This window comes from Gopherus flavomarginatus, chromosome 2, assembly GCF_025201925.1.
Source record: "Gopherus flavomarginatus isolate rGopFla2 chromosome 2, rGopFla2.mat.asm, whole genome shotgun sequence".
Taxonomy (NCBI): Eukaryota; Metazoa; Chordata; order Testudines; family Testudinidae; genus Gopherus; species Gopherus flavomarginatus.
In genome coordinates, this window is record NC_066618.1 from 106,970,828 (window position 1) to 106,996,098 (window position 25,271).

A 25,271-nucleotide genomic window follows, 5' to 3' on the forward strand; every position below is an offset into this window, starting at 1 on the left:
CTGTCAGAGATGGTCTAGATAATACTTAGTCCTGCCATGAGTGCAGGGGGCTAGGCTAGATGACCCTTCTCGTTCTATGATTCTATGATTCTATCTCTGTGTGTTCACAGTACCTAGAAAGATGGAACCCTGATACTGACTAGGGCTTTTTGGCACTACCATATTATAAGTAATAATATGCCTTCCTTACAAAATGGAACTGTAACTGGGTTCCTGTCTCCATTGTAATTGTAGTGTAGATAGGCCTTCTTGATCAGTCATCTGGTCAACAGGTTGTTTAGACTGCAAGTGTGGTCAGACAAAGACTTACACAGGTAAGTTAGAGGAAGTAGATGGTGACAGTTTAGAATGTTAACCAGAGATCGTGGATTCAAATTGTATCTGGTTATGCTTGGTCCTGAGATAGAAATTGTTAGAGGCAAAGTTTAGAAGGAAATGTATTTCACCCATTGAAATAATGTAAGCATAGACAACCATTTGGTCTGACCCTGCTTTTCTTGCACACCCCAAACTTCCCTTTTCTAGAATGTTTGACATTTTAACCACACTAGTTAAAATATATTTTAATAAAGCAAAAATAAAAATAAAAAATCTTTTAAATCCACTAAAATTTCTAAATATGTATAATACATATAAACTGAACATGAGGAGTTTGCTGTTATAAAAATATTAACTCCTTAGACATTACCTGATATAACCTCCACTTCACATTATCAGTCATGATGAGTCAGATAATGTAGCAATCCCTAATGCAAGAAAATATTTCTTCAGTCGTATTCAGCACCCTTATGATCCCTTCCTATCTTCTAAATGGTATTTCTGCATTTGTAAAAGTAAGATCCTAATAATAAAAATCATACAGTGGTCAAGTAAATACAAAACATGAGTGAGGAAATCAGTAATAAAATGTATGGGATTTTTATATTATTTTTTTTACTGTATTTGCGATTTAATCGCACAATTTATGCATATGGATACAGAGCCAAAGTCTGATCTGAGGTAGGTTGGTATAAATCTGACCCATTATGTGTATGTTACACTAGATCTATGAGACACTCACTTTGCCAGTGTGTGCTGTCATGAATTTCTGGGGTAGGTCCTTCTATTGTCTCATCTGAGGTGTCAGGTCAAATAAGCAATATCTCTAAAATAATCTCTCTTTCTATCATTAGTCTTGTTCACCTCTCTCCATCTTAGGAACAGTATTTGCAAAGGGCTAATGGGGGAAGATTGTGGCTGGGAGCTACTAAGCTGGGCTGATTGGGAAGTGGCTGCAGCTGGGCCATGCCCCAATCAGGCCACAGCTCACGTGTATAAAGACGCTGGGAGCCAGGAGCTCAGGAGTCTCCCTCTGCCTGTAGAGGGAGAAGGGCCTGGCTGCAGGGAGCTAAGGACTGAGTACCTGAGTGAAGCAGGGCTGGGGACAGGCTGAGGAGTTGGGAAGCTCTAGCCTGGAAGGCCCCAGGCCATGGCCTAGCAGAAGGCCAAGAGGTACTGGGAATTGCAGGGGCAGCCCAGGGGTAGGTAAAGGCAGCAGGTCCATCACTTAGGATGAGTGGCTGATACTGCAGTTTGAGAACAGGGGCTAGATGGAGACTGGGCAGTAGCCAAAACTGAGGCAAAGTGGAGATAGTGGGTAGGGGGTTCCCCAGGGAGGAGATACGCAGATTGGTGGAGTACTGCTAGGGGGCAGCGCCCCAGTTAAAAGGGCACCAGGGTCCAGGGAGGGACATGGGGGCCAAGAGGACAGGTGATCACCGGCCTGCAGAGGGCACTGCTGGCTGGCAGTAAGCTAATTCCCAAGGAGTAACCAGCAGGAGGCACCGCAGGGGTGAGTCTGCGCATCTACACTGCCCTGACACAAGTTTAAAAAATGCACACATCTTGCTCTTATTATTATAACTGTTTGCTTGAGGTAGTGCCCACAATGTGCTAGGAGCTTTCCAGACATTTAAGACAGGCTGGTTTCTGCCTCAGGAGCTGACAGACTAAGGTAGACACAGGTATGGGAAAGGAAACATTGCAAAGGATTTCCTAAATATTTAAAAAAGATTCACTACAGACAGCATGAAAAAAAAACAGGTTTTTAAGGGGGACTTAAAAATAGAGAGGGTAGGGTCCTTGTGGGTGAGTTCTCACAGGTCAGTCAGTGCACAGAGGGGTTGCAGGGAAGAGGACATGGAAACTGATAAATGGGTAGACCTGGGTGGGAACACTGGAGGAGTGGAAAGGGCAATGAAGCTTGATAAAGACGAATAAGCAGGACAAGCGAGACTGAAGGAGGTGACCACTAGTTTGAATATGATGCAACAGTAGATGGGGAAGTAATGGTTCAAAGAGGGGAGTGACATGAACAATTTGATGGGAAAAGGAGAGGACTTTGGTGACTGTATTTTGTAAGTACTGAACGGGAGCAATATGTGCTTTTGGGAGGCCAGGGATGAAACTTCTGCTGTCAAGTCAGGGTATAAAGAGCCTGAATGAGAGATTTCACTGTGAGGATAGAAAGGAAAGGATGGACTGTGGAGATGCTAATAGGGAAGAAATGTCAGGTCTCTATAAAAGGGGGGCCACACTCTTTTTTTTTGTAAATTCAGAAGTTCTGAGCCATTAAATAATTGGGTTGCAGTTGGTGTAAAGTACCACAACAATTGATGAAATAAAGGCATTAGTCCTGTAATTGCCTAATTCATTGCCAGGAACATCCTTGAAGAACGTCTCTGTCTTTGGGAGAGGTGGTCTGAGGAGATTTCTCCTTGCTGTCAGTTCCATTGGGAAAAGCTCCTAACAATGTTGCAGAAGAATATTTCCTCTCAGATTCATCTCTATGCAGAATGTACAATATTTGTACTATGGCATAGTAAGTGCACCAGCCATGTGCTACACACATCACTTCTTATAAGGTGTAATGTGAAGCCATTGTTTTTCCTGTGAACTGCTTCCCTGCGTTGTTATTCGTCAGTATCACCCTACTGAGTCACCTGTAAAGGTGTCGTGTTACCTGTCGGTTGTGTCAGCCAATGAAACTGCTGGATGGCTGACAATAACTCATCACAAACATGTAAATAGTGAAACTTCTGTCAGTCAGGAATAACTTGACGAAAACAGCCTTTACCTCTGATTATCTGAAACACAGAATAGATTTGTCCTCTACACCAACTAGTATGCAGCAGATGAGTCATTCCATTACCATGCCAAGAGAACAGATTCTTATCCTCTTAGTTTTGTTTCTTTCCCCACCTTCTTTCCCCTTGTCCACCTGTTTGTTTCATCTGCCTGTTAGTCTTGTCTTCTAGGCCCTGATTCTGCAAAGAGAACCAAGTGAGTGCAGGGGTGCACCTTGGTGATTCTTTTTGTAGGATCGAAGCCTTAAATTGTAAACTCTGGGGGCAGGAGTTGTCATTTAATGTAGCTTTGTGCAGTGCCTGAGGCCATGGAGATACTTACCTAGTTGAGCTCTCCACATACTACTACAGTAATAATAGATAAAGTAGAAGATTTTCAACAGCACAAATGACAGCTAGGTGTCCAATTTCCATTGTGCACGTGAAAGTCTCCCCAAAACTGATTAAGCATTTAGTATGATCAATTGTGATCCACAATCTTAATTCTATATATACACAAATATTGTGCACTTTTGCTCTCAGATCTGTGGATCTCCACAATTTGGAATAACTTTGGTGCTGGAGAAGCTGTCGGCAGATTCCACACTGATAAACAGCTATTTGGACTTTCTCCAGGAAGTGCAGATCACTAGATCTGCATGTGTTCCACATAATGTTTGTTATTGCACAGCCGTTTCTTTTGTTCATAGGTTAAAGAGCCATTAAACCAGAGGGCTGATCTGATAGTTTTTACTTATGCAAAATTCCCACTGCAGTCATAGGATTCCCACTGCAGGAAGAAGAACTGTAGCATTAGGCGCTATCCGGGCAGTCCGAGAAGTACTGAGGATCTCCTGTGAGTTGTGGATTGCCCTCAGCTGACACTGCCTTGTAGAGGGCACTCACCATCTTGCAAGATCTGATTCAAAAAATGGTAAAATAGCTCTCACATGTGTACGGTTGGTGGTGTCTGACCTACAACATCTTATCAACTTTTCACGGAGAAATCATGGCATGTATGTTGTGAAATGCACTTAATTTTTTGGGTTTTTTTGCAGATATGATTTCCCTTCCAAGACACACAAACTAGTCCACTCTATGAACCACTGCCCTGCAAAATTTCATTTGCAAATAATGAAGCAGCTGTAACTTAGAGGAGCTCCAAAAGCATAACTCTTACATCCAGAGGTGAAAGTAAGCCTGTACGGGCCGGTACAGAGGACTGGTAAGAAAAGGAGACTGCCTGAGGGAGGGAGAAGCCTGCCCCCTGCATAAGAATAGTTTAAACTCCACTGTTCCCTGAGTGGTTCAGCCCCCCGGGGTTAGGAGTGGTTTCTGGCATCCTTGTTAATTTCACTCATAGTAGGAGGAGAGAGGGTGTGTTTGACCATGGCAGGGGCAGTCCTTTTCTGCTCCCAGGATGAGGGGATCTCTCCAATACTAATATACACAGCAAATACAAACATTTGGCTGCACAGCTTAAATCCAGAGCTAATAAAAGCAAGTGGAAGGGAAAAACTCACTGTCACATTGGTTTCTCATCTCCTCCCTCCCCCTCCTCCTGCCAGGCTGCAGACAAGGCTCTGCATTCCTCCCCCTCCTGCCCCCCCAGCAGGGGTTCTTCTCTAGGCTCTAGCTTGCAGTAGGGAGACTGGCTGAGATGCCTGCTGCCGCTGCCTACATAAGAACAGTTTAAACTCAGCTGTTCCCTGCGCAATTCAGCCCCCAGCATTAGGAGCCATTTCTGGCATCCTTGTTAATTTCACTCCCAGTTGTTGGGGGTGGGAGGGTGTGTGTGATCATGGCAGGGGCAGTTCTTTTCTGCCTCCAGGATGAGGGGATCTCAATCAAAATCAGGAACCATTTCCAAGTTCAAATCTATCCCATTCCCTCCCCAGCAGAGGATCGTGGTTGTGATGTCCAAACTGGTTGCAGATCCTCTTTGAAATGTTACTGAACTGAGAAATGTTACTGTTCTTATGCAGGAGGCAGGCTTCTCTCTCCCTCAGCCAGTCTCCCTGCTCCCTGCTGCAAGCTAGAGGGAAGCCCCCTGCAGCTGCTGACTGCCAGGCAGGGAGGAAGCACGGAGCCTAGTGTTGGCAGCCTGGCTGGAGGAGGAGGGAAGACACGGAGAAAAATGTGACAGTGAGTTTTCACTTTTTCAGGATCATTCCAATAGTAAAGTTTTATTACAGACAGTACTGGTAGTAGTAATAGTAGCTTTATTTTCTCTATCTATGTCATGCAATGGGAGGGATCCATGAAGTACGTAGGAGAGGTGGGTTGCTTGCGATTGGACCATATGGGTAAGAAATGTAAATTACTTTCACTCCTGCCCAAACCCCAGGGCTCCCTGCTGCCTCTGCAGCTGGTAGCTCCGGGGGTGATTTAAAGGGCCCGGCTCCTAGCTTCAGCCGAATCCCCGAGCCCTTTAAATCCTGATTTAAAGGCCCCACCTCTTCTGATAGAGGCCACACCTCTTCCAGTTGAGGCCGCTGCCCCTCTGCAGGACTCTGGAGTACCGGTAAGTCCTTTAAGTTACTTTCACCCCTGCTTACATCACAAGATTGAAACTCATTTTTTGTAGCAGAGAGCCTCTGGGTACTGCTAACCAGCTTCCACTTCCCACCCCTGTGCTGAGTGAAGTGCTCCCTGTGTATGTTTCTCTGCCTCACTGGGATATCATGAAGCTGAATTATTGATTGTAAAGCTCTTTGGGTTCCTTGGAGGAAAGGCACTTCAAAGGGCATGGTGGTATTTTCTTTTTAAGCAGGAATGAGTTCTTGACACACACAGAGCCAAGTACTCATTTCATTTACACACCTGCAGTTGCACTAAACCAAACAATGTGCTCCAGTGTAACAGAGATGAGAATTTGTCTCCAAATTCCAGCCCCTCGTAAATCTGTATGATCCACTTATAAATTCCTGAAAATGGACTGATAATGGGAAAGACAAACTTTTTTCTAGTTCTTTAGTGACAAATCACAGTTTTTAAAGTATGGCATACATCAGGTACATCTCCCTCCTTATGTTTCTGTAAGGTGTTTGACTCGGTACCACATGATATTTTGATTAAAAATCTAGATTGATATAAAATGAGCATGGTATACATTAAATGGATTAAAAGCTGACTCACTGGTAGGTCTCAAAATGTAACTAAATGGGGAATTATCATTGAGTTGATGTGTTTCTAGTTTCTTTCGGAGAATGGTTCTTGGTCCTACACTATTTAAGATGTTTAACAAAGACCTGGAAGGAAACAGGAAATCATCACTGATAAAGTTTACAGTTGACACAAAAATTGGGGGAAGAGGACAGGTCACTGATAATGTGTGATCTGGATCACTTGGTTAACTGGGTGCAAGGAAACAATATGCATTTTAATAAGGGTAAATGTATACATCTAGGAACAAAGAATGTAGCCATATTTACAGGATGGGGGACTCTGTCCTAGGAAGCAATGACTCTGAAAAAGATATTGGCATTCATCGTGGATCAGCAGCTGAGTATGAGCTCCCAATGAACTGCTGGGGCCAAAAGGGCTAATGCGGTCTTGGAATGCATGAACAGGGGAATCTTGAGTAGGAATAGAGAGGTTATTTTACCTCTGTATTTGACACTGATGGAATTGCTGCTGGAATACTGTGACTAGTTCTATTGTCCACATGTCAAGAAGGATGTTGATAAATTAGAGAGGGTTCAGAGAAGAACCATGAGAATGATTAAAGGATCAGAAAACATGCCTTATAGTCATTAGACTCAAAGACAGGGTGATCAGATGTCCTGATTTTATAGAGACAGTCCTGATTTTTGGGTCTTTTTCTTATACAGGCTCCTATTACCTCCCCTCCGCCACCCCAATTTTTTATATTTGCTGTCTGATCACCCTTCTCTGTGTAAAGCTCAATTGACTGAATTCTTTGAGTAGGGTAAGTGATGACTTGATTACAGGCATAAATACATGGGGAACAAATATTTGATGATGGGTTTTTCAATCTAACAGATAACAGTGTAACATGATCCATTGGCTAGAAGTTGAAGTTAGACAAATTCACACTGAAAATAAGGGGAAAAAAATTAACACTGAGGGTAATTAACCCCACTGGAACAACTTACCAAGGGTCATGGTGGATTCTGTATCACAGACAATATTTAAATCAAGATTGGATTGTTTTTTTTAAAGATATCCTCTAGGACAGTGTTTCCCAAACTTGTTTCGCCACTTGTGTAGGGAAAGCCGCTGGCGGACTGGGCCGGTTTGTTTACCTGCCCCATCCGCAGGTCCGTCTGATCGTGGCTCCCACTGGCCATGGTTTGCTGCTCCAGGCCAATGGGAGCCGCAGGAAGCGGCAGCCAGTATGTGGCTTGTGTTATATAGGAGGTCAGACCAGATCATCACAGTGGTCCCTTCTGGCCTTAAAAAGAACAGGAGTACTTGTGGCACCTTAGACTTATACATTTATTTGAGCATAAGCTTTCGTGGGCTACAGCCCACTTCATCAGATGCATAGAATGGAACATATTGTATGAACTATATATACATACGGAGAACATGAAAAGGTGGAAGTAGACATACCAACTGTAAGAGGGTGATTAATTAAGATGAGCTATTATCAGCAGGAGAAAAAAAAACTTTTGTAGTGATAATCAAGATGGCCCATTTTAGACAGTTGACAAGAAGGTGTGAGGATACTTAACATGGGGAAATAGATTCAATATGTGTAATGACCCAGCCACTCACAGTCTATATTCAAACTAAAGTTAATGATATCTAGTTTGCATATTAATTCAGCAGTTTCTCAGTGGAGTCTGTTTTTTAAGGTTTTCTGTTTCAAAATTGCCACCTCTAAGTCTGTTACTGAGTGACCAAGGGGGTTGAAGTGTTCTCCTGCTGGTTTTTGAATGTTATGATTCCTGATGTCAAATTTGTGTCCATTTATTCTTTTGCATAGAGACTGTTCAGTTTGGTCAATGTAAATGGCAGAGGGACATTGCTGGAACATGATGGCATACATCACATTGGTAGATGTGCAGGTGAACAAGCCCCTGATGGCCTGGCTAATGTGATTAGATCCTATGATGGTGTCATTTGAATAAATATGTGGTCAGAGTTGGCATCTGGCTTTGTTGCAAGGAGAGGTTCCTGGGTTAGTGTTTTTGTTGTGTGGTGTGTGGTTGCTGGTGAGTATTTGCTTCAGATTGGGGGGCTGTTTGTAAAAGAGGACTGTCTCTCAAGATCTGTGAGAGTGAGGGATCATCTTTCAGGATCGGTTGTAGATCTTTGATGATGGGCTGGAGAGGTTTTAGTTGGGGGCTGAAGGCGACGGCTAGTGGCATTCTGTTATTTTCTTTGTTGAGCCTGTCCTGTAGTAGGTGACTTCTGGGTACTCTTCTGGCTCTGTCAATTTGTTTTTTTCACTTCAGCAGGTGTATTGTAGTTTTAAGAATGCTTGATAGAGATCTTGTAGGTGTTTGTCTCTGTCTGAGGGATTGGGACAAATGCGGTTGTATCTTAGAGCTTGGCTGTAAACAATGGATCGTGTGGTGTGTCCTGTATGGAAGCTGGAGGCATGTAGGAAAGTATAGCAGTCAGTAGGTTTCCGGTATAGGCTGGTGTTTATGTGACCATCGCTTATTAGCACAGTAGTGTCCAGGAAATGGACTGCTTGTGTGGATTGGTCTAGGCTGACGTTGATGTCTGACTGTTGAAATCATGGTGGAATTCCTCAAGGGCTTCTTTTCCATGAGTCCAGATGATGAAGATGTTGTCAATGTAGCACAAGTAGAGTAGGGGCGTTAGTGGACAAGAGCTAAGGAAGCATTGTTCTAAGTCAGCCATAAAGATGTTGTCATACTGTGGGGCCATGCGAGTACCTGTAGCAGTGCCGCTGACTTGAAGGTATACATTGGCCCTATCATAACCTTAGTCCCAGATTTGGACCTTAGCGTCCAAAATATGGGGGTTAGCATGAAAACCTCCAAGCTTAGTTACCAGCTTGGACCTGGTACCTGCTGCCACCACCCAAAAAATTAGAGTGTTTTGGGGCACTCTGGTCCCCCTGAAAAACCTTCCCTGGGGACCCCAAGACCCAAATCCCTTGAGTCTCACAACAAAGGGAAATAATCCTTTTTCCCTTCCCCCCTCTCTGTTCCCAGTCCTGGAAACAAAAGTACTTTCCTATTCCCCCAGAGGGAATGCAAAATCAGGCTAGCAATTCAACACACAGATCTCCCCGATTTCTTCCTCCCACCAATTCCCTGGTGAGTACAGACTCAATTTCCCTGAAGTAAAGAAAAACTCCAACCGGTCTTAAAAGAAAGCTTTATATAAAAAGAAAGAAAAATACATACAAATAAGCTCTCTGTATTAAGATGATACAACACAGGGTCAATTGCTTAAAAGAATATTGAATAAACAGCCTTATTCAAAAAGAATACAAATCAAAGCACTCCAGCACTTATATTCATGCAAATACCAAAGAAAAGAAACCATAGAACTTACTATCTGATCTCTTTGTCCTTACACTTAGAAACAGAAGACTAGAAAGTAGAAACTACTTCTCCAAAGCTCAGAGAAAGCAGGCAGACAGACAAAAGACTCAGACACACAATTCCCTCCACCCAAAGTTGAAAAAATCCGGTTTCCTGATTGGTCCTCTGGTCAGGTGCTTCAGGTGAAAGAGACATTAACCCTTAGCTATCTGTTTATGACACGCCCCCCAAATTGCAGACAGTGGGGAAGCTCACTGGCGGCGATTTCCTTCTAGAACTTGAAAATAAACAGATTAATACAACACATGCACCGTTACATATACCCCTAAGTATATAACTAACAGACTTGTACATTTTAAGAAAACTTTTTAACTACTGAATTCTGGGAAACTCTCACGGGAGAGTGCATCAGCTACTTTGTTAGAAGCTCCTGTGATGTGTTGAATTTCAAAATCAAAATCTTGGAGAGCTAAACTCCAACGAAGAAGTTTCTTGTTGTTCCCCTTGGCAGTATGAAGCCACTTTAGTGCAGCATGGTCAGTTTGTAGTTGGAACCGCCGTCCCCAAACATATGGGCGTAGCTTTTCCAGGGCGTACACAATGGCATAGCATTCCTTTTCACTGACTGACCAGTGACTTTCCCTCTCAGACAGTTTCTTGCTGAGAAACACGACAGGATGGAAGTTGTGATCTGTTGCTTCCTGCATGAGCACTGCTCCTATACCACGCTCAGATGCATCCGTGGTTACTAGGAATGGCTTGTCAAAGTCCGGGGCCCTGAGCACAGGGTCAGACATGAGCGTTGCCTTAAGTTGGGTAAAGGCCTTTTGACACTCATCAGTCCACTTAACTGCATTTGGCTGGGTCTTTTTGGTCAGGTCGGTCAGTGGGGCAGCGATTTGGCTGTAGTGTGGTACAAATCGCCTGTAGTATCCGGCCAAGCCTAAGAAGGATTGGACCTGCTTCTTGGACCGTGGGACAGGCCACTTTTGGATAGCATCCACCTTGGCCTGTAGGGGGTTTATGGTTCCTCGACCCACCTGGTGCCCCAGGTAAGTCACTCTGTTTTGGCCTATTTGACACTTTTTGGCCTTAACAGTTAGTCCTGCCTGCCTGATGCGCTCAAAGACCTTTTCCAGGTGTAGTAGGTGTTCGGGCCAGGAGTCTGAAAAAATGGCCACATCATCGAGGTAGGCAACTGCAAATTCTCCCAGTCCAGCTAGTAGACCATCTACCAGCCTCTGGAAGGTGGCGGGTGCATTTCGAAGGCCGAAAGGAAGGACATTGAATTCATACACCCCCGCATGGGTGACGAATGCTGACCTCTCCTTGGCAGGTTCATCTAGCGGTACTTGCCAGTACCCCTTGGTTAAGTCTATTGTAGAGATGAACTGGGCACGTCCCAACTTCTCCAATAGCTCATCGGTGCGTGGCATTGGATAGTTGTCCGGACGAGTTACCGCATTTAGCTTACGGTAGTCCACGCAAAAGCGTATTTCCCCATCTGGTTTGGGTACCAGAACCACTGGAGATGCCCATGCACTGGTAGATGAGCGGATTATACCCATCTGTAGCATGTTCTGGATTTCCCGTTCTATAGCAGCTTGGGCATGAGGAGACACCCGGTAGGGTGGGGTTCTGATTGGGTGAGCATTACCTGTATCAATGGAGTGGTATGCCCGTTCAGTCCGTCCTGGGGTGGCTGAGAACAATGGGGCGAAGCTAGTGCACAGCTCCTTGATTTGTTGCCGCTGCAGACGTTCCAGGGTGGTTGAGAGGTTGACCTCTTCCACGCCACCGTCTTTTTTCCCTTCGTAGTAGACACCGTCAGGCCACTCAGCATCATCTCCCTGGACTGTAAACTGACAAACCTGTAAATCTCTGGAATAGAAAGGCTTGAGAGAATTAACATGGTACACTTTAGGCTTTAGTGAGGAATTGGGAAATGCTATGAGGTAGTTTACAGCTCCCAGGCGCTCTTGGACCATGAATGGCCCTTCCCATGATGCTTCCATCTTATGGGCCTGTTGCGCCTTCAAGACCATAACCTGGTCTCCTACCTTGAAGGAACGTTCTCTGGCATGTCTGTCATACCAGGCCTTTTGCTCTTCTTGAGCATCCTTTAGGTTCTCTCTAGCAAGGGCTAAAGAGTGTCGGAGGGTGCTTTGTAGGTTGCTTACAAAGTCCAGAATGTTAGTTCCTGGAGAAGGCGTAAACCCCTCCCATTGCTGCTTCACCAACTGTAATGGCCCCTTAACCTCGTGACCATACACAAGTTCAAATGGTGAAAACCCTAAACTGGGATGTGGTACAGCCCTGTAGGCAAACAGCAACTGCTGCAACACTAGGTCCCAATTATTGGAGAATTCGTTGATGAATTTTCGTATCATGGCCCCCAAAGTTCCATTGAACCTTTCCACTAGGCCATTGGTTTGATGGTGGTACGGGGTGGCAACCAAGTGATTCACCCCATGAGTTTCCCACAGTTTTTCCATGGTTCCTGCCAGGAAATTAGACCCTGAATCTGTAAGGATGTCGGAGGGCCAACCTACCCTGGCAAAGATGTCTGTTAGGGCCAGGCACACAGTGTTAGCCCTGGTGTTGCCTAGAGCTACTGCTTCTGGCCATCGGGTAGCAAAGTCCACTAAAGTCAGTACGTACTGCTTTCCTCTGGGCGTCTTTTTTGGGAAAGGGCCCAGAATATCCACAGCTACTCGCTGAAATGGGACCTCAATTATGGGGAGTGGCTGGAGAGGGGCCTTGACCTGGTCTTGAGGCTTTCCCACTCTTTGGCATATCTCACAAGACTGGACATACTTGGCAATGTCCTTGCCCATCCCCTCCCAGTGGAAGGACTTCCCCAATCGGTCCTTGGTTCTGTTCACCCCAGCATGGCCACTGGGATGATCATGGGCTAAGCTTAAGAGCTTCTCCCGGTACTTAGTTGGAACCACCAACTGTTTTTGCGGCTGCCATTCTTCCCGGTGTCCACCAGAAAGAATTTCCTTGTATAAAAGTCCTTGGTCTATAACAAACTGGGATCGATTAGAAGAGCTGAGAGGCGGTGGGGTGCTCCGTGCCGCCGCCCAAGCTTTCTGAAGGCTGTCATCCGCTTCCTGCTCAGTCTGGAACTGTTCCCTTGAGGCTGGGGTCACCAGTTCTTCCTCAGACTGTGGACTTGGGCTTGGTCCCTCTGGAAGCGATGTAGGTGATGGGGTTGTTTCCGTTTCTGGTGAACCGCTCTCCGCTGGTGCACCTGAGGGTATTTCAGGCTCTGGCTGAGCCTTTTGGGTATGGCTGTCTTTTGCTTCTGCCAGTTCTGGCTCGCTGGCGCCCTCTGGCGTTGAGTTTGAAGATGTGGTTGCACTTGCTGGTGCTGGTTGCTGTTCCAGTTCCGGGCCTGGGACTGGAAATGCTGTGGCTGTTTCAGTGGTAGGCATGGAATCCGGGTCCACTACCTCTGTCTGGGTCTCTGGTAACACAGACGGGGCGTCTGTGGACGGCTCAGGAACAGGAATGGGTCTGGAAGCTTGCCTGGTTTGGCTACGTGTAACCATTCCCACTCTCTTGGCCTGCTTCACCTGGTTGGCCAAGTCTTCCCCCAGTAGCATGGGGATAGGATAATTGTCATAGACTGCAAAAGTCCACATTCCTGACCAGCCTTTGTACTGGACAGGCAGTTGAGCTGTAGGCAAGTCTACAGCTTGTGACATGAAGGGGTAAATTGTAACTTTGGCCTTTGGGTTGATGAATTTGGGGTCAACGAAGGATTGGTGGATAGCTGACACTTGTGCCCCCGTGTCTCTCCACGCAGTAACCTTCTTTCCGCCCACTCTCAAATTTTCCCTTCGCTCCAAGGGTATTTGAGAGGCATCCGGGCCTGGGGATCTTTGGTGTGATGGTGGTGTAATGAATTGCACTCGCATGGTGTTCTTTGGACAGTTGGCCTTGATATGTCCCAGTTCATTACACTTAAAGCATCTTCCATCTGATGGGTCAGTGGGCCGAGGTGAGTTACTGGAGACTGGTGAGGTTGAAGGGTAGGGTATCTGTGGCTTTACTTGGGTGGTATGTGGGGTCTTTGGCTGTCCTCGGTTGTAGGGTTTATGGTCTGTGTGCCCCCTGGGGTAATCGTTCCCCTTGACAGTAGCTTTCTTGCTTTCTGCCAGTTCCATCCATTTGGCTCCAATTTCCCCCGCCTCAGCGATATCTTTGGGATTTCCATCTTGTATGTACCGTGTGATGTCTTCAGGAACACCATCCAAGAACTGCTCCATTTGTATGAGGAGGTGCAGTTCTTCCAAGGTTTGAAAGTTGTTTCCTGTTATCCAGGCCTCATAGTTTTTTGCAAAGTAGTAGGCGTGTTTGGGAAATGACACCTCTGGTTTCCACTTTTGGGTTCTGAAGCGCCGACGGGCATGATCTGGGGTTATCCCCATCCTGTATCTGGCCTTGGTTTGAAAAAGTTTATAGTCATTCATTTGCTGCTTAGGCATTTCAGCTGCCACCTCTGCTAAAGGTCCACTGAGCTGTGACCTCAATTCTACCATGTACTGGTCTTCGGGAATGCTGTACCCAAGACAGGCTCTTTCAAAATTTTCCAAGAAGGCCTCGGTGTCATCACCTGCCTTGTAGGTGAGAAATTTCCTGTGCTGTGGAGCAATAATGGGCGCCGGGTTGTTAGGGTTGGCTGGCACATGCAGCCCAGCTTTTGCCAACTCCAGTTCATGTTTTCTCTGTTTTTCCTTCTCTTCATTCTCTTTTTGTTGTTTTTTCCATTTCTTTTTGTTGTTTTTCCATTTCTTTTTGGTGCTTTTCCATTTCTCTTTGGTGCTTTTCCATGTCTCGGCGGTGGGCCAACTCTTCTTCTGCTTGTTTCCTTCGGTAGGCCACCTCTTCTTCTTCTAGTTTTCTTTTGTGTGCTGCCTCTTGGGCTGCCTGTTCTCTTTGGAGGGCTGCCTGTTCTCTTTGGAAGGCTGCCTGTTCTCTTTGGTAGGCTGCCTCTCTGATCTGTTCTTCTCTTTCTTTCATCTCCATCTCTTTTTGTTTTATTTCCAGTTGTCGCCTGTGTTCAGCTTCTTTGATTTGTTCTTCGGCCTCAATTTTTGCCTTAGAAGTCATGGTTCCTGTTTTCTTGTGTTGGGGTGCCCTCCGGTGTTTATCTTCTGAACTGCAGGTTCTCTGTTGCCTCCTGAAGTCTGCCTAGCAACAGTGCCTTTAGCTAATCTTCAATGTTAAGTAAACCTGAAAAACCACTTTATATGCATGTGTATATAGTGCTGGTAATGACTCTCAATGGGAGTGCTATTGCATGACAAAAGACCCTTAACAGTCTGGTAATGGCTTCTTGCTTAACATGCAAGCCACAAACTGCCAGAGAGAGCAGAAAAAAAAATTTCTCTCTGGTTCTCTTTTAAAACCAAACTGTTTCCCTCTGCTAAAAAGCCCCTAGCAGAGAAAAGAAAAATAAAATATTTCCACTGGCTTCTGGATTCTGTCTATCCCACCACTGCACACCATATCATAACCTTAATCCCAGATTTGGACCTTAGCGTCCAAAATATGGGGGTTAGCATGAAAACCTCCAAGCTTAGTTACCAGCTTGGACCTGGTACCTGCTGCCACCACCCAAAAAATTAGAGTGTTTTGGGGCACTCTGGTCCCCCTGAAAAACCTTCCCTGGGGACCCCAAGACCCAAATCCCTTGAGTCTCACAACAAAGGGAAATAATCCTTTTTCCCTTCCCCCCTCTCTGTTCCCAGTCCTGGAAACAAAAGTACTTTCCTATTCCCCCAGAGGGAATGCAAAATCAGGCTAGCAATTCAACACACAGATCTCCCCGATTTCTTCCTCCCACCAATTCCCTGGTGAGTACAGACTCAATTTCCCTGAAGTAAAGAAAAACTCCAACCGGTCTTAAAAGAAAGCTTTATATAAAAAGAAAGAAAAATACATACAAATAAGCTCTCTGTATTAAGATGATACAACACAGGGTCAATTGCTTAAAAGAATATTGAATAAACAGCCTTATTCAAAAAGAATACAAATCAAAGCACTCCAGCACTTATATTCATGCAAATACCAAAGAAAAGAAACCATAGAACTTACTATCTGATCTCTTTGTCCTTACACTTAGAAACAGAAGACTAGAAAGTAGAAACTACTTCTCCAAAGCTCAGAGAAAGCAGGCAGACAGACAAAAGACTCAGACACACAATTCCCTCCACCCAAAGTTGAAAAAAATCCGGTTTCCTGATTGGTCCTCTGGTCAGGTGCTTCAGGTGAAAGAGACATTAACTCTTAGCTATCTGTTTATGACAGGCCCCAAATGTGAAACAGTTGTGGGTGAGGACACAGTCACAGAGTTCAACTACCAGGTTTGCCATGACATTATTGAGGATATTGTTCCTGATGGCTTGTAGACCATATCTGTGTGGAATGTTGGTGTAGAGGACTTCAAAATCCATAGTGGCCAGGATGGTGTTTTTTGGAAGATCACCAATGGATTGTAGTTTCCTCAAGAAGTCAGTGGTGTCTCAAAGATAGCTGGGAGTGCTGGTAGCCTAGGGCCTGAGGAGAGAGTCCACATAGCCAGACAATCCTGCTGTTAGGGTGCCAATGCCTGTGATGATGGGGCGTCCAGGATTTCCAGATATAAGGATTTTGGGTAGCAAATAGAATACCCCTGGTCGGGGTTCTAGGCATGTGTCTGTACGGATCTTTTCCTGTGCTTTCTCAGGTAGTTTCTTGAGCAGATGATGCAGTTTCTTTTGTTAATCATCAGTGGGAACAGAGGATAATAGCCTGTAGAATGTGGAGTTAGAGAGCTGCCTATTGTTCATATTCCAATTTATTCATGATGACGACAGCACCTCCTTTGTCAGCCTTTTTTATTATGATGTCAGAGTTGTTCCTGAGGCTATTGATGGCGTCGTGTTCAGCATGGCTGGGGTTATAGAGCAAGTGATGGTGCTTTTCCACAATTTCAGCCCATGCACATCGACGAATGCAATTTATGTAGAAGTCCAGTCTGTTGTTTCGACCTTCAGGAGGAGTCCACGCAGAATCCTTCTTTTTGTGGTATTGGTAGGAATGATTCTGTGGGTTAGTATGTTGTTCAGAAGTGTGTTGGAAATATTCTTTGAGTCAGAGACATTGAAAGTAGGATTCTAGGTCACCGCAGAGCTGTATCATGTTCATGGGCCTGGAAAGACACAAGGAGAGGCCGTGAGATAGGACAGACTCTTCTGTCAGGCTAAGAGTATAGCTGGAAAGATTAACAATATTGTTGGGTGGGTTAAGGGAACTACTGTTGTGGCTCCTTGTGGCATGTAGCAGTTTAGATAGTTTAATGTCCTTTTTCCTTTGTAAAGAAGCAAAGTTTGTGTTGTAAATGGCTTGTCTAGTTTTTTTAAAATCTATCCATGAGGAAGTTTGTGTGGGAGGTTGGTTTTTGATGAGAGTATCTAGTTTTGAGGGCTCATTCTTAATCTTTCCCTGTTTGCTGTATAGGATGTTGATCAAGTGGTTTCGCAGATTCTTTGAGAGCGTGTGGCACAATCTCTCAGCATAGTCTGTGTGATATGTGGATTGTAATGGATTTTTTACCTATAGTCCTTTTGGTATGATGTCCATTTGTTTGCCTTTGGAAAGGAAGTTGATGTCTGTTTGTATCTGTACAAGTTTTTTCATGAAGTTGATGGATTTCCACTCCATATGGCTAAATTCAAGATCTTGCATAATGACAGGTTTCAGAGTAGCAGCCGTGTTAGTCTGTATCCGCAAAAAGAACAGAAGTACTTGTGGCACTGTAGAGACTAACAAATTTATTTGAGCATAAGCTTTTGTGGGCTACAGCCCACTTCATCAGATGCATAGAATGGAACATATTGAAAGAAATATATATACATACAGAGAACATGAAAAGGTGGAAGTAGCCATACCAACTGTAAGAGGCTAATTAATTAAGATGAGCGATTATCAGCAGGAGAAAAAAAACTTTTGTAGTGATAATCAAGATGGCCTGTTTTAGACAGTTGGCAAGAACATGTGAGGATACTTAACATGGGGAAATAGATTCAATATGTGTAATAACCCAGCCACTCCCAGTCTATATTCAAACCCATGTTAATGGTATCTAGTTTGATTATTAATTCAGGGTCTCAGGCATGACAAATACAATATTTAATTATTATGAAAATTCTATGGACATCAGAGGAGTTATTCTAGATTCACACTGGGTTAATCTGGACCAGAACTTGGCCCATTTTGTCTATGTCGCTCACTTGTGTAAGTTTTATAATACCCTTGCTAAATTCTATTTGTCAGGGTTGCATTTTTCTTTGCTGGCCAAGTAAAATATCATCACAGCAGGGGCAGGTGAGTCGCTTTTATGCCTATCCTTCAGGATGGTTTTTCCAACATGCGTTAATTTAGTTTATTTTACCACACATGGTCATTGGGTACCCATCCCCGTGGTATCTGGGCACTTTCATAAGGCTTCAGTTCAAAATCTAGAGGCTAACCACCGCCTGGAGAGAAAGTCGGTGTTGTGCATCCCAGAGGAGGGGGTTGGCTCATCCTGCAGCGCATGAAGGGTTAACAGGTGGGTCAAGGAGAAGCCCTGTCCCGCTGGACAGCGACCTGGCGCAGCAGTGCAGAAGAGGCTCGGTGAGAAAAGAGGGTGTTGCCCTCCTCTGACAGCCTCCGCGAGTCTCCTGCGCTCTTCGGGGCTGCTGGGCTCGCCTTAAAATGAACCGCTTTGCAGGGCGCGGGGGAGCGTAGCGGGAGCGAGATGCCCGCTGGAGCTGGCCGGCTGCAGTCATGTTGCATTGGAATGAGGAAGTGGAGTGGAGAGGGGAGGGACTGAGAGCGGAGCTGCCTCCTGCCGCGGCTCTGCTGCGAGGAGGAGCCGCAGCACATGGAGCTGGAGAGGACTGGGAGAACTGTCTGCAGCCAGCCCCGGCCAGAGCAGGTACCGTACTGGCTAGCCGCAGCGCTCCAAGGGGGCAGCTGCTGAGTGTGGCAGGGCATGTCTCGTCTGGCATCGCCTTGCTGCTCGCCCTGTGCCGCCCTCTGCCTTTGCCTGGGCTGCGAGTAGCCTGGGCTGACACCTGTCTGAGCGCTTTGCTGTGCTGCAAACTTTTTTTTTGGGAGGGGGTTGGGGGAGGAGAGGACAAAGTTTGCTGAGGAGACGGGGCAAGGGGTGAGTGTGGATGGTGCGAATGGTGGGGAGGTAACTTTTCTGCTTAGGGAAGGAGGAGATCCCGGCTAATGTTTGTTAGGGGCCAGCGATGATGTCCTATCCTGGTGGTCTTGCGTTCTGGGATCATAGGATGGTCACAAGCAGTGGACAAGGGGGAAATTTGCCATTTACAGCTGCCCATATAAGGATGGACTGTTTCTTTCATAGTGCTTTAGCAATACATATTTGTTTGTTTGCACTATTGTTTTGTATTTGCTCTGCTAAAAGCGGATCAGCTTTTTGGCCATGGATCCTAACCTCCTCCTCTTCAAAAACAGGTAGCTTTAGATGAGATCCCGAGGAGTCAGTGGGATTCCTCTATGTGTGTAGTGTAAACTCCAGAGAAATACACAAGAAAACTTCGAATTAATACAAAGAAGGCTTGCTTGTTTTGTTGTATTTTAAAGAAATAGGGAACAGTGTGAGTTGAGTAATTTCAGGAAGTTGTGAAAGAAAACAGGGAGATTACGGAGGCTAAACAAGCTACTTTTCTCTCTTATTTTTTAAATGAATGTTACCAATGTTCCTTCTCATCCTGACTAGGTATGATAGTAGGAAATAAATTTATTGAAATATAGGTTGCACAAAAGAGCCAAGATACATTTAAATTATTCCCTAAAGTTTTTAGGAACAGGCAAAACCAGTGAAATATACTGAAAAATTTATTCATTATTTAAAAAAAAAACAACATTAGGAGGGTGAGGAAAGTAAGGGGGCAGTAAAGACATAATCCCCTCTCAGGAGCATGCTTCAGTGTCTGTGAATCACCTCCAGCACCCAAGTTCATTCAAAGCCCAAGTTCAAGTAGGTTGTCCCTGTAAATTACAGAAAAAAGTCAGTGGGGGTTCCACAACCCGTCAGGGACTTGTGAGATGAGCAGAATACATTTATTTGGAGATCTGGCTATAAGGAAGGAACTATCTTCATTGTTTTCTTCATTGTGGTATAGGCTCTCTCAGTTGAAGATTTGTTCTTTCTCACCACACAGCACAACTTGTGATTTCCATAAGTGACTGTTTTGCCCTGTCATCTCTTTCAAAAAAATGGTATAGAAACAACTTCACACTTCAGATGTCATTTACAAGGAAGCTTCTAATTTTGTTTTTGTTTTTTTAATTTAAGAAATGTCTTATTTTTGGACAATGTTCTGCAAAGTACAGCAAGGCTGTCCTGCATTGTACAAAGCATCCTCTTAGACTTTTCAGAGTTAAGATGCATGATAGTATTGTGATTATTTTCTGTTTACAGGTAACTCTTAAAACTACTATCCTAATACAGTTTATAATCTCAAACCCTTACTATGAAACTCGTGTTTTGTAGAATGTAATAGTTTTTAAGATGGCATGGGCTACTGATCAAGCATAGCAAATAATTTGAGGGGAAAATAATGTAATTTTTTTGAAATGTATAAATGAATGTGCTAGGTATTTACACACATTAATGGCACTGGAATTTTCAGAAGGGGAAGGGTAAAGATGGAGAACAGAAACAAGACTGAGGACCCTCCAATTCTGTTTTGTCCATAGGACAGTTTTTAACATGTCGATAGTTGGATATCACATAGGTTGTGTCCAGATGCATCCACTGTTTTACAATCTTAGGAAAAAACACCAAAATGCGTACAAGAGAGATTTTATTTGTTTCACATGTTCATGGCTACTTTCCGCTTTGAAAGTTTTGTAACTATTAGTTCATTTTAAAAGTAAAAGACAAACTAAGGGCCAGGTTCTGCAGACTCCCACATACACACGCATTAACATAAATGGACTGCTCATGTGGATTGTAACTCATGCAGGATTACACCCTAAATAAATTGGACACAATAAACTATCATTAAAATATAAAGATGAAAAGTTAAACTATTATATTTCACCCCCACTCCCCTGCCTCAAACCTGTCCAAATAATCTAAAAGGTTTGGCTTGCATCAGTTAAAACAAGGAAATTACATGAGTTAGGTTGCCACTCTCAACTTGCCCTCAACTTCCCTCTTTATGCCCTAGTATTTCAGGGATCTACTAATGTGAGTTCATGAAGCACTTCTGCTGCAGTGTCTAGACAAAATGTGAATTAAGGATGGAGTGGCAGTCTCAAATTGAAATTTTATTGCCTCTGTTGATTTTACAAGCCACTTGTATTCCCACTTTTTTTAAATAATTTTCATTTTTTTTTTATCCAGAAAAATTAAGAAAAAGATGGGAAAAAATCCATTACTACAGTATTGTAGATGAGCTTATTTTAGGCCTGGGATTCCTGCTCATGGGGCTGACATGGATTACACCACCATGTGCAACACTTCTTGAAAAGTAGTTAGTTCTTTCATGTTGGAGCTGCTTTTCGAATATAAATTGTCCATTTACATGATTTGTTTTGTTTTTAAATCCTGAGTGTACGTCAAAAAGAGAAATATATTCATTTAAAACCCATGTCTATGTTCATAAAATTGGAAAGGAAAAAAACCCATAACAACACTTTATCCTGCACTGAGCACTTGAACTTTTAGTCTGCAACAAACTTGAATGCCCAAGTGCTAAATCCCTATCCTCTCAAAGAGCTGCTCATGGACGCAAGAAATTGGATAAAAACCCTGTGCACCCAGAGTCTCTGCTGACATATTCTCCTTTTAGAAACCACAATCCTCATTAACAGAACTGGGTGGGGGAAGACTCGGCTAGCTTGTGGAGATCTATACTTCACTTTGTATGTGATCCTTCCTTGTTCCAGTGGTATCTGGTGCCAGGTTTAAAAGTCTTGTAATAAATATAAACTTTTGGGAATCTTGGAATTGTGTTAGCTTTTGATTGGTAACATTTAGTTAAATATTTCTTTTCTACTGAGTGTTGTAAATGAAAATGTAAATATAAATATAAAATTATAATTAAAATTAAAATTCAAAATCTAAGAACCCACTTTTTGAGTGAAATCCTGACTCTGTTGAAGTCAGTGGAAGTTTGGCCTTGTCTTTAATGAAGCCAGGATTTCACCTCTCATGCATTAATATCTGGAGTCAGGACCTATCTTAAATATTTTTCTTCCAGTGGAGCTGCTTTGGAAACACAGGCATAGTGTGAAATTTTGGAAATAGAGCACATTTACTCCAGAATTAACTGTTACCTGTCAAACACTGATGTTGAAGGGCACAGCACATGAATTATATGGTTTAAATACTTGCCTGTTTCCATTCTATGCTCATAACTGCAGAAACTTAAATGTTTTTCTTTGGTGCATTATTTATCCCGTGTAATGTTTTGCTGAGTGGCCATGTATCCTGAAGAACACTAAGTAAGTTAGCGTGACCAGATGTTCCGATTTTATAGGGACATTCCCAATATTTGGGGCTTTGTCTTTTATAGGCGCCTATTACCCCCCATCCCCTGTCCCGATTTTTCACACTCGCTTTCTGGTCTCCCTAAAGTAAGTTGCAGCATTTTGTACTATGTGCAGAAATTGCAATGGAGCAAAAGACCTGTCATACATCTGATACAGCCTAGGTGGCATGTCAAATACCTTTGCTAACTTTGGACACAGATTGGTGGAATGCTTCGATGTGTAAGTGTGCGTGTGATATGCAGCGTGCAGCATGGTAACAAAATGCAACAATCCCCGTTCCAATATTAGTAAAGCAGTTTTTTATTCTGTTGTGGGCTTCAGAGACTAAAACTTGGTTCACCCGTTACTTCCATCGAGTAGCTGCACTAATGTCAAGTGTGAGAGGAGAACCAACCTGTGGTGTTTTAAAATAGTGGTAGAAGAGTGTATCCATATTGCTCATCAAATAAATTGTATAACTCAAAAATGATGCCACAAACCTTTCCAGATATATTTGTATTTGAACTGAGAGGTACTTCTTCTTATACCAACTGTTTGCACATTCCAGAGGTAAGGAAAATGCTTTGAACAGCACAAAGCACCAAGTAAATTATATGTCCTATGTTGGCAGTTTGTGCTTGGAAACTCTTTAAAAAAAATCCAGTAGGTGTTAAAGTCACTGATCCAGCCCAATCCTGTTTCTCTTTGGTAGGCAAAACTTCCACTGAAGACCTCAGCGGGAGTTTCATATTTATAAGAACTACTGCATGGGCTCAAGGGTTAATTTTATTGTCAGGTTTTCTTATTGTTCACCAATGTACTTGAATGCATTTTGAAGTCACAATTTTTCCTGCTACACAGTGTAGGAGCATTAAACCAAATTGAAAATAAATAGTAATGTGTTGGCAGATTTTAATATTGGCAACTTTAGAAGATAAGTTAGCAGCAAGTGCTGCTAATATTTTAAGGTGTTCCCACAAAATTTCCGTTCTTAGTCTGTGACAAAACCCTGTGTTCCAGAGAAGCATGTGATCATACAGAGGAAGGGTTGTGAATCTAATAATTTTCCATTTTATAATCTCCCCTTAAACGGGGAGGAGGCAACACCACTGGACAGTTAAAGTAATATTAAATGCATTTGCTGGAATTGTTTAGAAAAATATGGGGCATATGTTGTGTCACTTGAAATGTGGAGAATGAATATACTTTAAAAATTAAAAAAAGGGCTGCCTGGGTGTTTGATCCTCTGGGAAACGTATTGAAAATCCCTGCCACTTGGTGAAGTGGCCCAAAGGCAAAAACACTTGCTTTTCTCAAGTGTTTTTTATGAGCCCCAAAGAATCATTTGCCTGTGACAGGGAAGATTTAGCAGTATCCAGAAAGGTATGTGAACCCTGTCAAAGGCAAGAAATTTACTCTCAAATCACCCTTCAGTTTGGTGGTGTATTTAAACAAGGGGGTGCGCCAAGCCCCCTCCAGCATGATATGAATAACTATACCGTCATATCTCCGTAGTGGCTATGTATTGGAAGTGATTACGGAGGGCAAATAGCCATTACCAAGGTCAGCTTTGACTTACTGTCCTCAATCCTACATGTGTATGTCATTATGATTTAAAGTCAGTAGAGTTTTACATGTAAATTGGGTCCTAAATTTGAACAGAACTGAGAACTTTTGCAGAGAGATGAATAGATTTTGGTGCAATTTAAAAAAAAAATAACACCCCTCCCAACAGCACAGCACCCATAAACCACACCTTTTCCCCCTAAGCCATGCCCTCTTTTGTGCTCTGAGTGTTTCAACATGAAAAGGCTGTGGAATCAGGGCCGGCTCCAGGCACCAGCTGAGCAAGCAGGTGCTTGGGGTGGCCAAGGGGAAGGGGCGGCATGTCGGGCTCTTTGGTGGCAATTTGGCGGCGAGGGAAGGACTTGCCGCTGAATTGCCGCCCAAGAAGAAAGCGGTGCAGTGGAGCTGCCGCTGATCGTGATCGTGGCTTTTTTTTTTTTTTTTTTTTTTTGTTGCTTGGGGCAGCAAAAACCCTGGAGCCAGCCCTGTGTGGAATGGGTAGCGTTTGATACTACTTTGAGCTGAGTAGACCCCAAATCAGCAGATTGATGTATATTCTTAACTTTACTCAGAGAGTCATCACATTGGGAAGTTGTGTGTGTTAGTGCAGGATTGGCGGCTTACCTTGTGAGTGTGCTTCAATACAACAGAATGCATTTATATTGCATTATTCCAAGAGGTATCACAGGATGATTTAAATAAAATAAAATCTAAAATATGAATGATTTTAAAAGCAATGGGAAGCATCCGTTCCTTTAGCTTAATAAGATGTATTTTTAATAATTTTAAAACATTTCTATTCCCCTGTTTATGTTTCGTTAGCCTTCTCAGTAAAAGAGACACTGACTGACTGATAGATTGTAACCATGAAACTGACTACATACAGTAGACCAGACCCACAGTTAAAACAATGAAGTGACCGCAATGTAAAACTGGAATAATCAATAGTGGATTGGGCCCAAAGTATTGCAAAACACAAAGTAACCAAAAGAAAGAAATAGAGGGGAAAAATCTGTTAATTTATTTCAGGTATAGTAATTTTAGGAGTTATCTTTAACTGTATCTAGGAAAAAAATACACCCACATATAAGATACTGTTCCAAGCTAATAATGCTTGTTTATAATCTTAAACTGTGAAGAGAAACTAGGAAGTAATTCCACAATCACGAGTATAGGTACTAAAACCCCTTGTCATTTGGAACAAACCACATTGACTGCTGATTCTTACTTCAATATATGTCCTGGGGTATTTGGCTATAAAAGCTCCATCAAATATAAAAATGTCCTTTCTCTCAACTATTTTGCTAGATTTGCTGTGAGAGGCAGTGTGCAATAATGTCCCAGAGCAGAATCTGGCTCTTGGATAGTGTGCTTTGTTCTTAGGTAGAGTCAGTGCCTTAATTTCCACTCCTGACTCTTTTAGTCGGTTTGTTTATTTGATGGAGGTGTGAGTCTCTTCTGTATGATGGTGATTTTATTTGGCTTAATGAAGAAAGGAGTCAGAGTTCAATGAATTACTAAAGCATGGCCTCAATTAGGAAAATTGTCTCTTTAT

The 25,271-nt window shown here is 43.4% G+C and overlaps 1 protein-coding gene across 10 annotated transcripts in view; it reads left to right on the plus strand.

Moving 5' to 3' along the window:
• The first annotated feature begins 18,277 nt into the window (after positions 1–18,277).
• Positions 18,278–25,271, plus strand: part of IKZF1 (IKAROS family zinc finger 1) — a 96,627-nt gene continuing 89,633 nt past the window's right edge. For 3 of the 10 annotated variants that reach the window (XM_050937714.1, XM_050937715.1, XM_050937717.1), the window contains exon 1: positions 18,289–18,572. In XM_050937714.1, coding sequence (XP_050793671.1) covers positions 18,422–18,572 — 151 coding nt within the window. In that variant the 5' untranslated portion in view covers positions 18,289–18,421. Of the gene's footprint in view, positions 18,573–25,271 lie in introns of all 10 variants that reach the window. The other 7 variants (XM_050937718.1, XM_050937719.1, XM_050937720.1 and 4 more) reach the window with 4 other exon arrangements.